At 52.9% G+C, this 14,932-nt stretch overlaps 1 protein-coding gene across 1 annotated transcript in view; it reads right to left on the bottom strand.

The window, feature by feature from the left end:
• The window catches only part of LOC128278426 (serine/threonine-protein kinase par-1), a 47,113-nt gene extending 32,822 nt beyond the window's left edge, over positions 1 to 14,291 (bottom strand). Inside the window, exon 1 of the mRNA XM_053017155.1 lies at positions 14,136 to 14,291. Within this exon, the coding sequence (XP_052873115.1) occupies positions 14,136 to 14,291 (156 nt within the window). The remainder of the gene's footprint in view (positions 1 to 14,135) is intronic.
• Positions 14,292 to 14,932: the final 641 nt, after the last annotated feature.

Genomic DNA, 14,932 nt, shown 5'->3' with positions numbered 1-14,932 from the left:
CCTCAACTCAACAATAAAGTCAACAAAGGGGTCTCTCTCTCCCTGTGTGTCGATTAAGCGCGGTGGCAGAGGCCGATGCAATCTCCAGGTTTTCTTGTGTGCCACCACCACATAACCGAACAAGTCATCGCGACTTCAGTCCGCGATCAGTCCGAGTTTTGCGTGTGTGCGGACGCGTGATGTGTCAATTGACGAGACGTTCCCCAAGACGTTGTCCGTGCCGTCCCCGGATCCGCGCGGGATGGAATATTTTCGTGGAAATGTTAATACGATTAATACACACAGATCATCTCCTCGCAGCAGCAGCAGCAGCAGCAGCAGCTCGGTGGTGCTTTCAAGTGGCCTCCCTTCGGCCTTCGCATAGTTAATAAGGTGCCCCTAAAGGCCTACTAATACACACCACCCCGTACTACAGGCCTCCTCACCGACCTGTAATCTCATTAGAAACACTGCGCGAGAGCCTCCCCTTGGGAACTGAAATCGATTTCTCCCCGGGGTCGCCGCCGCTGCCGCCGGGCCTGTCGGAATTGTTGTCGGAACACCGCAACCGCGCGCGCGTGTTCCGGGTCGCACAATCCGGCCCGGCCGTTCCGTGACGGGAGAGAAAATTGCCGCGGTGCACCCGGAGGCCCCCGGATAACTAGGGCAGTTAGGGTCCTACTCTAATTGGTTTTTTTTGCTTCTGTTTTCTGGTTGCCTGCAGCAGCAGCAGGATGTCGTGTCAGGAAACTTCAAAAGGCCGCGGAAGGATTGGTGGCCGCCCGAAGCCGATAACCAGGGCCAGGGACACGACATGCCAACTCGGCACAGACAGTATTTACACTCCAAACATGGTGCACTTCGTGTGCGCCTCCTAGAGCAGTTCTTTGATTTGAAAATGGCCCCTTTTTTTTGTTGGGTTGGCGCCGAGCCCGGAACACGTCTGCGGCGTGGATTCTTTTACTCGCCGATTATTTATTCTACACTCTTGGCCGCGTCGTCTTTGAGGCGGGTTCCTGTTGACCTTCCCATAAAAAAATCTGAGCCAGAAGGCGCCAGTCGTCTGGCCTGGGTATTGTTACGACACCCTTTTTGGTAGAGGAGCTTATGATTATTGCGCGTCACTTTCGATAGCAGTAGCTGACCATCATCATCGTCGGATGATGGGGCCAAGAGCGGGGATGATTCCCAGCAAAGTGACCGTAATTTGGGGCTCGTCAAAAGTGACACAAATTAAAAAGGCGACACAAATTAGCGCATTCCGCCCCATTAGTGCCGATTGATTAGACGAGTGTGCTGATTTTAATCACCATTTGACGCCCATTTATCGGGCGGCTGTGCCTCGGATTTCAGCATTCAGCAACAATCAATTTTGGGGGGCCCGTTTTAGGCGAACCGGAACAACACTTCAATTCACTCCAGGCTCCTCACTCAAAAGCGACAGCCGATCGCGCCCCTTGTGTCGCCTCGCGGTTTTACATAACGCCGATCGATGCACGTAGCAGCGCAGCAACCGAACGTGGAACTGGTGGCCGCGGCAACGTTCCCTTTTCCGCCGCAAAGCGTGGAACCTCCAGCAAGAGAGACCAGGGGTGGTAGTGGTGCTTATTATGCTGGGGGCCACCCCAAAGAGGGACCAGCGCGGCACCATCATGATGTTGCCGATTGCGTAATACGCGGGCCCAGCCGCGGCACGAGATCCAGCGTCCCCCTGTAGCGGCGTGCCATAAACCGTGGCGCCCCTCTCTCTTTCGTTGGGAACATAATTGCCCTGGGCCCTGCTGCTGCAGCGGCACCAGTCCGTCCGCTGGCATTATGATGGATGGATCGCGGGTAACACTAATTTAGTCCGAGAGTGTATTTGTCTCCCCCACGGCAGGGCCGCGTGTCGGCAAATGACACAGGAAATCGGGTTCAACACACAGCACGGGCAGCACAAACAATTACAGAAACAATTGAAGTCATGCCGCTTCAGGATGTGGTGCTCGCGGATTTAAAGCTCTGATTTGGTGGCCACCCTTCGAAAGTGTCGACCGCCTGGCGCCAGTTTATCACCATCCTAAACAGCACGAATCGGCGAACCGAGACGAGCGCGCGCGGATGATGGAACCACCGATCGATTTTGTTTGCTGAAGAGGCCGATGTGGTAATCCTTTTCCCGTTCGAGAGGATGGACACGATCTGTTTGGCGCACACACCGTCCACAGATGATGTCAAGCAGGGGGGCGGTTTGATTTCCAAGGACGATGGAGTTAAAAACGCATCACGTTTAATGTTTCATTTCCTCTCTAAATTGAAATTGCATTCATCTGACGCCTGGCCTGGCGGTCCGGCCCGCATTATCAATTCATGACGGTGTTTTAAAGCACGACACACGGCACGTCATATAAATGGTAATATTAAAAACGGCCTACGGCCCCAATCCGATCCGAACCACATCATTCGCTCTCTCGCTCATTATCGATTTATTGGTCCATTCCGCAAAGTGCTGCTGCTGCGCATCTTTTCGTCCCGTTTGAGAAACTCCGGGGGCACACCGGAAGCCTCGCGATCGAAAAGCATCCCAGTGCCGGTGGCGGCCACTTGATAAAACAATTTTCAATTCCACCCACCACCACCACAAAAGATGGGATGATGCCAAAAACTAGACTCTGCACCGGATCGTTCCCCAGGATCCCCCCCCCGGGCGTGTGTGTTTGCCTGGAGAGGACAGTGCGCCACATTTGCATAACTTATTCGCCGTGTAGGCGGCAGGAAGGCGACCGACACACGGAAAGGGGTACCACCACCAGGGCCGCCCGCAAAGGCTATAGGGGCTATAAAAACAATTGGCACCATGCCTTGCCTTGTGTGACTGGCTGGCCACCACAACACAAGGGCAGAAGAGAATCCGGTTTCTGGAATCTGCCCGTTTTTGGGGCAGGCACCATCCCAGCGTCGTCCCCAAGAATCAGCTGAGGCACGTCCGGCCGGCTGGCAGGCTGGAAGCTGCTCGGTGTGATGAAGATAAAGTTCTGCCTCTCTCAGGTCCGGATCTTGCTCTCTCTCTCGCGCGCGCTTCGGATACCTGCCTGCCGGCCAGGCTGGCGAATTGGGGGCCATTATCAATATAAATAGGCACTAATTGAACGTTGACAATACGCCAAACGCGGTCTCTAGTCTAACACACCATCATCTCGCGGGTGCGCGCTCTTTCTCTTTCCGCATACGGCCGAGCGGGCCCGGCGGTAATGATGGCCGCGCTGCCACCCCGGAGATTTGACATGTGGCTAAACTTTGCAACAAAATGGCCGGCGGTTGGCTCCCCGGTCATCATCACCTATCCTGCTGCTGGGGCTCGCCAACTTTGTTCCGTGTCCGTCCGTCCGTGTGTGTAGGTATCGTTGCGCCATCTTGCGGCAATCTTGGCCCGGAGCGCACAATGCGTGATTCAATTGGATCCAATTCTCCAGGTTAGTTAGGACGGAGGCCGCCGGATGATTGTGTCCCCACAGCCAGACCGGACCAGCCGGTGCACTTGACCGTTGCGGGATCCCCCGATCGAGAGTCGATTCTCTCTCGAGAGAGAGAAATTGTCCCCGGTTTCTGGGGAGTGTTAATGGAGGCGGTCACAGGATCACTCCGCCCGCCGCAGACGCAGCAAGCAAAAGGGAAGAAAACTATTAACCGATCGTAACCAATTTACACATTTTGCTGGCCAGCCCGAGTGTCGAGCGCGGCCTATCCCTTTCATGTTCGGCGTTTTTTTTTCGCACCGTGGAGAGATAATTCCAATGCACGAGATTCGCGATTGCATAACGACACACAAATCACGCGCGCCGGAGCCGGGGCCCCCCGGACGACGATTGGCTGTTTCCGGTGCTGCGAACCGGCGGCCCGGCTGATAGTGCGCCCCTGCGCTGTGGTGTTACATCAATATTCACGTGTGGCTTTCGTGCTGCTGCTACCTGGTGGCCATAGCCCGACTGGTGAGCACGTTGATGAGCCTAAAAAGAAAGCAAATCGTAATGAGCGCAACCGCCCGTTGGTTGCCATTTCTGCGAACGAAGGGTCTCGACTGTGATCAAGCTAAGACAAGCACTCCACGATCGACCGCCACATAACCCCCGAGATTGATCAATAGTCGAGGATCTGCATAGTAATCATTGTGGCGCGCCAAAAGGGAAATCAATCAAGACGGACGGAGGGCACTAAATATATCCGCACCAGGACAATAAACCTGCCAGCGGTTCACGCACAATCGCCAATAATCCAGTGATCGCACATCGTGCATCGTGCCGATGATCTGTGAGAAGAGCGCTCTGTTAAAAACAAACCGTGAGTCAGCCAACCAGCGGCCACTCTCAGCGCGGACCGGGGTTAGTAAGTGGACGTTCTGAGACACACACGGCGGTGGCTATGAAATCATTATTTGCAAACAAATTGGAACTTAGCGTCGGAACGTCGGCCTTTCTCACAGACGGGTCACTACTAGCAACAACAGGTTCCGAGAGTCGAACTCATCGAAACTCATCGAAAATTGTCACAATACACCAACTACTTATGCTGCAATGTCCATCAGGGCATGCAGGGGGGGGCGCATCTACCGAGACAGAGCCTAGGACTCACGAGGAATGTCAGGGGACCCAGGAAAAACCTGCAACCAGCCGCCATCGATCGGCCAAGAATGTCGGTGCCGCCCCCCTCTTAGTCGATGTTCACTTTCAGTGCCGGTGCCAGTGCGGATCAACCAGCACGGGGGGGGCTCTGATTATCTAACACACAAGACCGGGGGGTGGTTGGTTGGTTCCGCAAGCCGATCCTCAGCGCGCCCTCTACGAGGTCTACCCCCGCGACGGGTCGGTGGGTCTGAAATATCTGTACGCGTTTCTGCAGCAGCAGCAACGATTGCGATTTTCTTACGCGCTGGTTGCGCGATTACGCGCGCTAACCATTGTGTGTGCAGCGCCCATACGCGCACATACAACTTTTGTTGGTGTGCATCCGCCCGGGCGGCTGCTCGGGGATGCGAAAAGATTTCACTTGCTCGCAGCGGCGGTGGCGACGGCGTCTTGTTCGACATCCATTTCTCGCAGCCAGTTTTACTATCATCATCGGGGCCGGTCACACCCATTTCCGTGCGCGCCTCGCACCGGTGTCCCCCCGGGGGCGGAGAGTTTCTTCTCGACCGACCAACCGACGTGTGTGATGGCACAGTTTTCGCCCATTTTCTGCAGTCAGTCCCCTTCTTGGTCTCTTCTCTGAACAGTTCTCTCTATCCATTCCACCCAAAAGCCTAAAAAAGAAGAATGAAAGGAGTTTGGCGCTTAAATGATTCGTATTTTGGAATTAACTGCTGCTAATGGAGAGCGCGGCTTAAGGAGAGTAGAACCACCGAACACAACAAAACCAACTCTGTTTGGGATCGGGCGCGCAGCGGATCGGAATGTGCGCAGAAAACAGAGGGCACCCAGCAGCAGGGGGAACCGGTTTTGGATATCTATCCTGTGAAAAGCTCCCTAACCGGTCCCCGCCGAAACACGCAGTTTTGGGGAGGTTTTAACTTTTGGAAAGTGAATGAGCATATTACGGCCCTGTCTGTCTGTGTTTATGTGAGCGGATCGAATTCTTATCATTGACAGTTTCAGTAGGCGCTGTGTGTTGTTTTTGGCTTTGAATTTGTGTGTCTTTCGAGAGGAGCCGCAAATCTGCGCTGGAGACGCCGTGTTTGAAACACACACACACACACTCTTTCCGCGCGCCTTTCAAATCAATCTTTCCCCGATCGCTGGAAGTTGGATTAGAAGACCGAACACAGCGCACAGCACACTACGATGCACAGTGAACGTTGCGAGATGTGTTGTTGCCTCTGTCGTCGATCGGATCGGACGGATCTCGGATCGTAGTTGCCTTCGGGCGTATTTCACTTTCACCACACATGCCTCGACGAACCGAACCGGGACCGCGCTTTTCCTTCACGATTCTTGCGCTGAGCGAAGAAGTACATTTCAGCCATCGTGCGGCCGTCGTTTTTTTTTCGCTGCTGTCAACAAAACGCAACCTGAGGTCTTCTTTCAACACACGCACGCACACAATCATCGTTTGTGTGATTGCTAACTTTTTATAGGCGCTTGGATTTTCAACTGTTTTCGCGGACAGCGGACATTCCGCAACGGCGGCAGACGACGACACACGGTAACAACGTAAAGGTAGAGAAGCGCTGGTATCACGCACAGTCGCTGGGGCCAGAGACAATATAATGGCCCCGAGCCGGTCGCGGCCGCCAGGCGAGAGAGATAACTAATTTAAATATTTGCTGATTAAAATTTCAGTCGCTTTAATTAAAACCAAACACGGCGCGCCGCAGAGCCACCAACACAGACAGAGAGCGAACTTCAACTTCCTGTGTGCCTGGAGACGGAAGGGAACGCACGCACGCAGCGCTTGAGAACTGTTTGTCCGTTTGCTGCCATCCGGGATTCGGAAACACATTTCCTCGAATTTATCGAATCGATGATGAATCGGAATCTCGTCGATTCCGTGGAATGTCACGTCACAACTATCCGCACCGCAGGTTGGAACCGGTGGTGGTGGCCACACAATAGAACAGTGATGATGAGCACCACAAAGCCAGTGGCTGGCCGCGCTTGTAAATTGAATTTATCTTCTGGCCACAAGGGTGGTGGTGAATTGCCTCTGCCCGGTTTGATGGTCTTTTCAAAACAAACACAAAGTACACAAAGTGGTGGCGGTGACGGCGGCGGCGACACCCTGGAGCGCACACACACTCGCACAGTGGTGAAATATTTAAGGGAGGATCACGACGATCGCGCGGACCCAGCGGAATAACATACATCGGCGCGCACAGCAAACAACACACCCCTGCCCTCTAATGGCCATCAACGGCAACCGGATTCGATCACCCACAGCAACACACGGTGCAACAATTAATGATCGTTAACCGTCGACAGGGCGCGTGACTCACACGATATGAATCAACACACTTGTTTTACGCACACACACAAACACGATGACCACAACACACGGTGGTGGTAAACAGCGGAAAAGTAAGGAAAATGCAAAACAAGACCGACCGAAACGCGTACCGACTGACCGCGCGAACGAGCTGGTCCCCGACACCGAAAACCCCGGTTCGAACGGGTTGTGTGCGGTGCTACTTCCGAGGAATATTCCGGCGGAATAAAACGGTTGACGCTAGTGCCCAAAGCACAACCGCGAGACGACCGTTGGGTCCACACGCCCTGCACGGATGAACTTCACGCACAGCTGGCCAGCGGTGGCGGGAACTCACCGGCCGCGAACTCAACCGTCGTCGGCTCTCCGAAACAGATTAGCCGTTCGGTTGCTGGGACGGTTACAACAACAACAAAATACTCGGCATACGCGAAGGAACGCCGGAGTCACAACGGCTGAATAATGCGGATCCGCGAGGTTCATCCGAACTAGTCGGAACAAAAAGAGTCTCTTTCGCGCCCCATTCGGGTGGTAGCTCATATTCATTTGGCCAACAGCAGCAGCAGCAGGGTTGCCAGAAACTCCCGGAAACAAATTTCTACGCTCGCCACACAAAACAATGTTCGTGTTTTCCATGCATTTCCCACCCCCAATTGGCATTGGTTGGCATTTCCCCCAATCATGAAACTCAATCCCTTGACTACTCAAACTCAAGTGCCGGCATCACAGTATTCAATTAGAGAAGCTCTGAAGCGAAAAGCTTAAACGTGAAAACTTGTCAAGCTCTTTGAGTACGAACTGTCATTCAGGTGCATTTTGTAAACATTGAAGTGGTAAACAGATAGCAGTTCAGATGTGCTATTATATTTCTGAAATTTTAAGATGATTTCCGCGTACTACGTTTCCGATTGCGACAGTGACAGTGAAGGAACTGAAAATACAAAGATTCATCGCACAATATTGTGATGTAAATCCGACCCATTGAATTTTTCATCACCAAATTTGCCAAAACAAATATAACTATCTTTGCACAGCGTAGCATAAACAATACAAACTAATTGATAAAATCAAAGACATTCTAACAGAACGGCTCTTTTCGTTGCAAAAAGTTGACCGAAGCCGGTTTGTCAAACTCGAGTCTCCGTTTGAAAACCTAAGTGCTGTGACAACTCGATCAACCGGAAGAAAGTTTTTCTTTTTTTAATCTTAAAAGAACGGACCATTTATAACAGAAAGAGTTCATGAAGCTCAAGTGAACATTTTAGCGAACGTTTGAGTTTCATGATTGACCCGATTGCTTTTTTTTCTTTTGTTTTATAGAGACTTTGAGCTGTAATAGCCTAACATTCGTCTCTTAGAACCCGATTAATCTCTAACTAGAAGGTTACTATGATCAACTCTTGCTAGGAACCTGTCAGTTGGTGTCAATGCACAGCACATTGACTGACAGCATGTCAAACGCTTAACTTGAAGCGAATTCCTTATGCTGGGAATGCAAAACACACGTTGACCTCAAAACCTGGAAACATACCGACCGACGGAGATGGTGGTGGTGTGCCGGGCATACTTATTTTTAAGAATTTCAGGTATCAGGCCGCCGCCGTCTGCGCATCGCAAGCCGGAAACCGAATGGGAATCGTGCGAGCACGGTATGCGGCTGGCTACCTGTCTCGGGGATCGGGTCAACGAAATTCCCTTGCGTTACTCAGCTGATCGCCGGAAACGCAGGTGGGTGTGTGTTTGAGAACTTGTCACGTATGCTTATGCTTTATTGCTTGTGCGCTATAGTAAACTGCCTTTCTTAACTGAACCCAGCCCGGCCGGACTAGTCGGACCGATAACATAAGATTTGCGACGGCACGTGGGATTTATGACCTTAAGATGACCAAATATATAATGGCCATCCCCACGTGTCGCAATATCGTGTGCGCGCGCAGGAGATGCGAAAAATTAACAGATACGGATTTTTCTGGCATGCAGCAGTAGCTGGAAGGATAACAGAGAGCAAAGACATTTATAATACGCGCCCTAAGCCGGTGACTTCGCCCTGATAGCGCAGCAGCTTGCGCTATCTTAAATAATTTATAATCACCATTGTGCTGTGAACACACCAGCAGTCAGGAAGTTTCTCTCCAGCGTTGAGACCTCCGAGATCAACCTCCCGCCGGTTGTCCGTCCGTCACTTGTGCATTCACCTACCGCAAAAGTGTATATTTATGGAGCCGCGCGCGCGCACGCGGTGGATCCATATTTGGTTCTCCTCGACGACACGTGAACACGCGTTAAGGGCCGCGGCGGCGTCGGCGCACAGTTGATCCAATAATTGGCCACATGCCTGCCTTCCTGGACGCGTCTGTCTGGACCTTCTCCTCCTCCTCAACCGGACCAGGAATGGCAGCTCGCGGTGCGCTGGTGTCAATGGCTATTAGAAAGATCACTTCAAGGCCAATGACGCGTCCGGTGGTAAGTGTGCGTCTCCTTGACTTCAATTCCAGCCTCTTGAAGCTTTCCCTCCCCCTCTCTCTCTCTTTGCTGTGTCCGGGAAACCTAATCATTCCGACCTTTAACCAGATTCCGCCAAACCTTACTGGCTGGACACTCCAATGGAGAGTCGCGCCAATAACAATTAGTTCGCTAAACCTACGTCACTGGCCCCCGCGCGCTAATTCTGGTTGTTTGCATTTTTAATTTGCGTGTTTTGATTTGCACTCTCAAAACAACCAAAGCTCGCTCGCCTGCAGAGTCCTTATCACTGTGGCCTCTATCTCCAGCCCAGCCAGTGCCAACCAGTGTTGCCGTAGTGAGACCGCACAGGCCGCTGGCTAAAAGCGGATGGTCCCGCGGTATTTGTACTATTATTTTGCGCAAATATTAATAGCAGCACGGCGCGTCAGCGAGACTATTGGCGGAAGTAACAATCGCGATCACCGACGTTGTTGCCCGAAAGCGGCCACACAACGCATGGCCATTTGTGACATCGTTTACTAAATTTGGTTCCACACTCGCGGCCAAGCCGGTCAATAAAATTCTGCCCCTTATATGCCCGACCCGGGTGGCAAGCCGCGGCCTCCAATAAGTGAGGTTTTTCCAAGTGTCCAACCGACGAGTGTGCCTCTTTTTGAGATGTGGTGTGTACCGCTAATTGCACCGTTAACGCGTTGCGGCAGCCAAAAGTTCGTTAGCCCTTTGGGGATAAGGTCGGTGCTGACCTTTGCGCGGGTTGCAAAAAAAAATCATTTCGCGCCGCGGAAACAGCGCCTAAATGGCGACCGAACCGCCGAACAGCGGAGAACCGAGCTTGCGCGTGCGCAAAGCTTCTACGTACGGCGGCGCGCAAGGTGAAAACATGAGCCATTCGATGACGGAGATCGTTTGTTTGGTTAGGATGTTGGTATTTGTGTGGGAAAGGCGGCCCCCCCACTGCACGCACACACAACGCGCGAAACCAGTTTTTGTCGCTCTCTTCCTCTCTAGACGATCGTGTGAGTCATACCGGCGTGATCCTCGCCGTCGCTGCCGTGCCACGATGCGGTCATTAATGAATCCGGGGTCCGCGATCTTCCACTTTCAGGTGCGCCCGCTGTTCCACGTGTCAGCCCCGCGCGTCGTGTGAGGTGCGGCTGCGGCGGTGGTGATCATGTTCATCACATGATCATAACCCACCGACAGATGACGCCACCAATGTTTGGGGATCCATCTTTGTTGTGTCTTGCGGCGGGTCACCGGCGACGCCGGAGACAGCAAATGACTCATCCTCTGCAGATGATACTGGAACCGGTTTGGCGCCGGTCTTCCTTCCGTCGCTGCCATTATTATTTATTTGGGCCAAAAGCAGCGCGACCGCGTTGTTACCAAAAATGGTCAGCACATCAACCTCTCCTCGGCGTGCGTGCGTGTGCTCGTCGACGGATGATCGAATCTGGTGTGTCCGCATCGCTCGATCTCACACTCTATTCCTCGACCGTTTCGAAACTGGAGTGTGTCAATCGTAAAAACAGCTCTTGCCCCGTAGCGTAAACAGAGATAAGCCGTCCTCGAGGGAGGAGGGTCCTCCTTCCTTCTATGTGTGACGCGTGACACGGTTTGACTCACTCTGCCGGCCGGCCTGCCGACCACCGGTTCCGTCCGTGTGTGTGTGTGTTTCGCACGGTGAATTTATTAAGTTTTAGTACTTAAAACGCATCAAGTGGGCCGTGGGGTGAGCGTTATTCAACGCGTTGTACGTCCATAAATAAGTGAATCACACAGCAGCAGCAGCAGGCTGAGAGAATGAGAGAGAGCCGTCAGCAACTCACACCCCGGGCCGGCGCACTCTCCTCTCTCTCATCTCGTTGCATAATCGCGTGGCGCACTTTTTGCATAAAACTTGCACCAGCAACCGCGTAACGCAACCCAAGCCCACATCCTCTCGCTGGCCAAGCCAACGGTTTCTCTCTACGAAAGCTATTTATTTGCTGGACACCCGAAAACAAAAAATGTGCAGTGCAAAAATCCAAGGCCAGAGTGTGTGATGACGTTACAAACTCACCATCATTTCCAGGCACACAGCTTACTGTCGCGCCCGTTCCTATGGAGACGACTGGTAGCAAGAGGCCTACCAAACTGCTGCTGCCCGGCACGTGGTGCACGAGAAGCAAATTGGCACACATTATCTCCCTCATCACCCTGTGTTCGAGACGTGTACAGATACTTCTTCGACCACAGTAATTTGGATGAGAATTAAACTTTTAGCTTGAAAAATGGTTGACAAAATGGAGAAATTACTCGTCCCTCACGTCCCAAAAAATGAGATCAAATGACGAACGTAGAGAGATGAGAACAGGGGCCGACTCTCGGGCGACACTCTTCCGCACCTGGGAAAGGAACGGAGAAAATCGGTTCGCCGGTTCGTGGGGCCGCGGTAAAAAAGTTTTAAAAATAGCCCTGTGCCTTCGACACCACCCAGTGTGTGGAAGGGAAAAGGAGGACAGAGGGAGGGTGGTGCCGCGCGCACGGTGGCCATAGTAAAAATGTTTGCATAAAAAGACGACGCCCGGATTGCGGCCCCGGCCCGAGGGATTGGAAGATCGTGAGCCGGTGGTAAAAATTCAAGGTAACAACACACCGCTGATCCTTCTACTGCGAGGAGAGAGACAGGAGTTCCGTCACGGGGCGCATCGGTTGGACAAAAATATATTTGCCTTCGCACACACAGAGAGAGAGAGACGCATAAATAGATATTTTTAAAGGCACGCTTTCGAAACAATTGCCCCGTTCGCACTTCGCGTTGTTGCACTTCTGTGTGTGTGTGTGTGTGTCAGGAGATGGGTATGTGTAATTAATTTAATCAAGTATGTAACAACATTGTCCAGCACGACGAGCAGAATGTGTCCCCGGAGAGAGCTTCTTTGGCGCCGTGGCCAAAAAGTGACCAGATTCGCAACCACAGCACCTTCTGTTATCGTCTAGACTGCGCAAGAAACCCGGTTCCGACCCAAAGGCGAAAATTATTGTCTCAAGGGTGTCGTGCCGCCGGCATTCTGCGACGTTCTCGGCTGGATCCTTTACAGCCCCCTCCTGGCAGCAACTCCCAGATGGTCCGCGCGCAATGAGACATGCATCATCATCTCATTTATGGGACATATTTAATGAGTGCCTCCTCTCTCCCTGAAGAGTCGCTGGGGGGACGACTAGAATGAAGGGTGCTTTTGAAGGGACTCAAGACACGCAATTTCTGTTCTGCGGGACCCACAGAGAAAACAATGGACGAACTTCAGGGCGCCTTCTCATCACACTTACGCACATCATTAGCGCGCACGATGGGGCGTACGGCACCAAGTTCGGGTGGCCACGTGGCAAGGTTTTCCTTCAGAAAAATACCTATCCGCCGTCTGCAGTCTAAATAACAAGCGCATCAATCTACGCAGCGCACGCAGCACCGTACGAGAGTTCTATTCCTGCGTCGCCGCGCGGGAAGAGGAAGTAGAATAAATTGCCACGCGGAAACCCCCCGGACGCCACGTGTGTTATGCAAATATACGTGTTCGGGTGGCCGCCGCACCATCCTTCCTTCCTTTAGTGATGAAATATGCATGAATTGCAACCAACTTGGCACATAGAGGCTTGGCCCGGCGATAAACAACGGGGCGCACCCAGCTCCCGGCGGTGGTCCAGGTGGGGTTATCAGAGAGTTGCACTTCCACGGGGCGCACAGAATCGTCGTAAATTCAGAGAGGCCTGCAATAATGGAATGAAAGTAGAGTCGATATCTTTACGAAACACACCCCATTTCACAGCACAACACACTCACCTATCGAGAGAAAGGACCGACACGCGCGCGTGGCGCCGCCCGCAGCTTCCGCACAGGATTTGTTTACGATTTCAGACCCAAAACGCAGCTCCGTTTGTGGCCGGGAATTTATGGTGGAACGTGTTTCCGTTCCTAGAGCCCTGGCGGACTGGCGGGTTACGTAAGCCCCCCGGGCACTACGACATTACACTGGAGTTCTCGTGCATTATTGATTGCATCTCTCGGAGGCACAAAACCAAGTGCCGACAAGAAGCCTGTCGACGTATGTGTCCAAAGTTTCGTTACAACCCCCCGGCGGGTGTTTTTCGACATCTTCTTTGCGGACTTTTTGTTTAGTGTGTGTGTATCGGAGGAAATAGAATCGGAGAATGCAGTCGCGCGCAAGGAATCGATCGAGGCAAAGGCAACCCCACCCCCGGGGGCAGGCCAAGGACCCCGTCCGAGGCAGGGGAGGATGCAACAAAGTACATGACAAGCTACACACAGTTAGTTTAACGCGGACGACGACGAAGGGTACACCACATTATCGATCAATCGGGGCCCGGCGGCGGTTGTCCGTTTCCTTATCATTTAGCCAACCGAAGGAGGACACACTAATCAGCTGGACGTTCAGTGGACGAACACGACAAAAAATCCCTTTTTATGCGCCCATCACCACCATAAAGTACCGTACGGGAACAAATTTGTGACAGAAGAAAAGACGACACAATGGAGCTTTTGCGAAGACTTAGATCCCTTAGACAAATCCGGGACCTCCGGACGTAGACAAAGACCCACTCTGTACAATGATCTTAGAGCTCGGCCCCCCCGAGAGGCCAGAGCGTACACGAGAGAAGCGAAGCGACAATGTTGCTGTATGAAACGGGGAGACCAACCCCAAAACATGTAGAGAGTGAGGTCCGCAAACACTTACCCGGCTCGTGGACGAGCGGATTGATTTGTTGCCGGCCGAGTTGCTGTGCGAGTGCGATTTCGGTTCCATCTGGGCCGCACACTGGACCGGGGCGCCACTGTTGGTGATGTGATCGGCTGGCAGCGACTCCGGCACCGTCTGCAGGGTGGTTCTCATCGTCGCCGACATATCGATCGATCGGGCTGCTGTTGTGGGGGGTTGTTTCTAAATTCTGGCCGCGTATTTAGCTTCGTACACAACACCGCACACACACACACACACAGCAGATACGCGTGTTTCTTCAACTGGTTTTTGTTACTTCAATTAACATCCTTCGCGTGAGTTTCACAGGACTCTCACTCACTTTAGAGGGCCCCAGCACGGGTTATCGGACGCTTATTCCCTACACACGCGCCACCGGATGACACTACGTCCCGCCGGCAGCAACAAACCGGAAGTCATTGATGAAAAGCCTTGCAAAAAGCTCTTCCGAAAGGCGGAACTCACGGGCGGGCCTCACTGCTCTCGTCGCGCTCTGCTCAGCAGTCAGCAGTGGTGGTGCTGGGAGGTGGCGGTGGCGCCCGGGAAATGTTTTTCTTCTTCTCGATCACGCTCGGTAAACCGTTTTCCATTCTCCTACGACGAGCGGACGGTGCGGCGTACGGTGCACATCAAGACGGAAGAGTGCCTGAGAAGCGGGGACACACTTTCTAAGCCCACTGCGACCGGGCGCAGCCTCTCGCGGACGAACACCGGAACACGCCGGGACAGCCTTCCGCGCGGTACAGCAGTGCAATGCACACACACACTCACACGTC

Source organism: Anopheles cruzii, chromosome 2 (assembly GCF_943734635.1).
Source record: "Anopheles cruzii chromosome 2, idAnoCruzAS_RS32_06, whole genome shotgun sequence".
NCBI lineage: Eukaryota > Metazoa > Arthropoda > Insecta > Diptera > Culicidae > Anopheles > Anopheles cruzii.
This window is presented reverse-complemented; position numbering and strand designations above follow the sequence as displayed.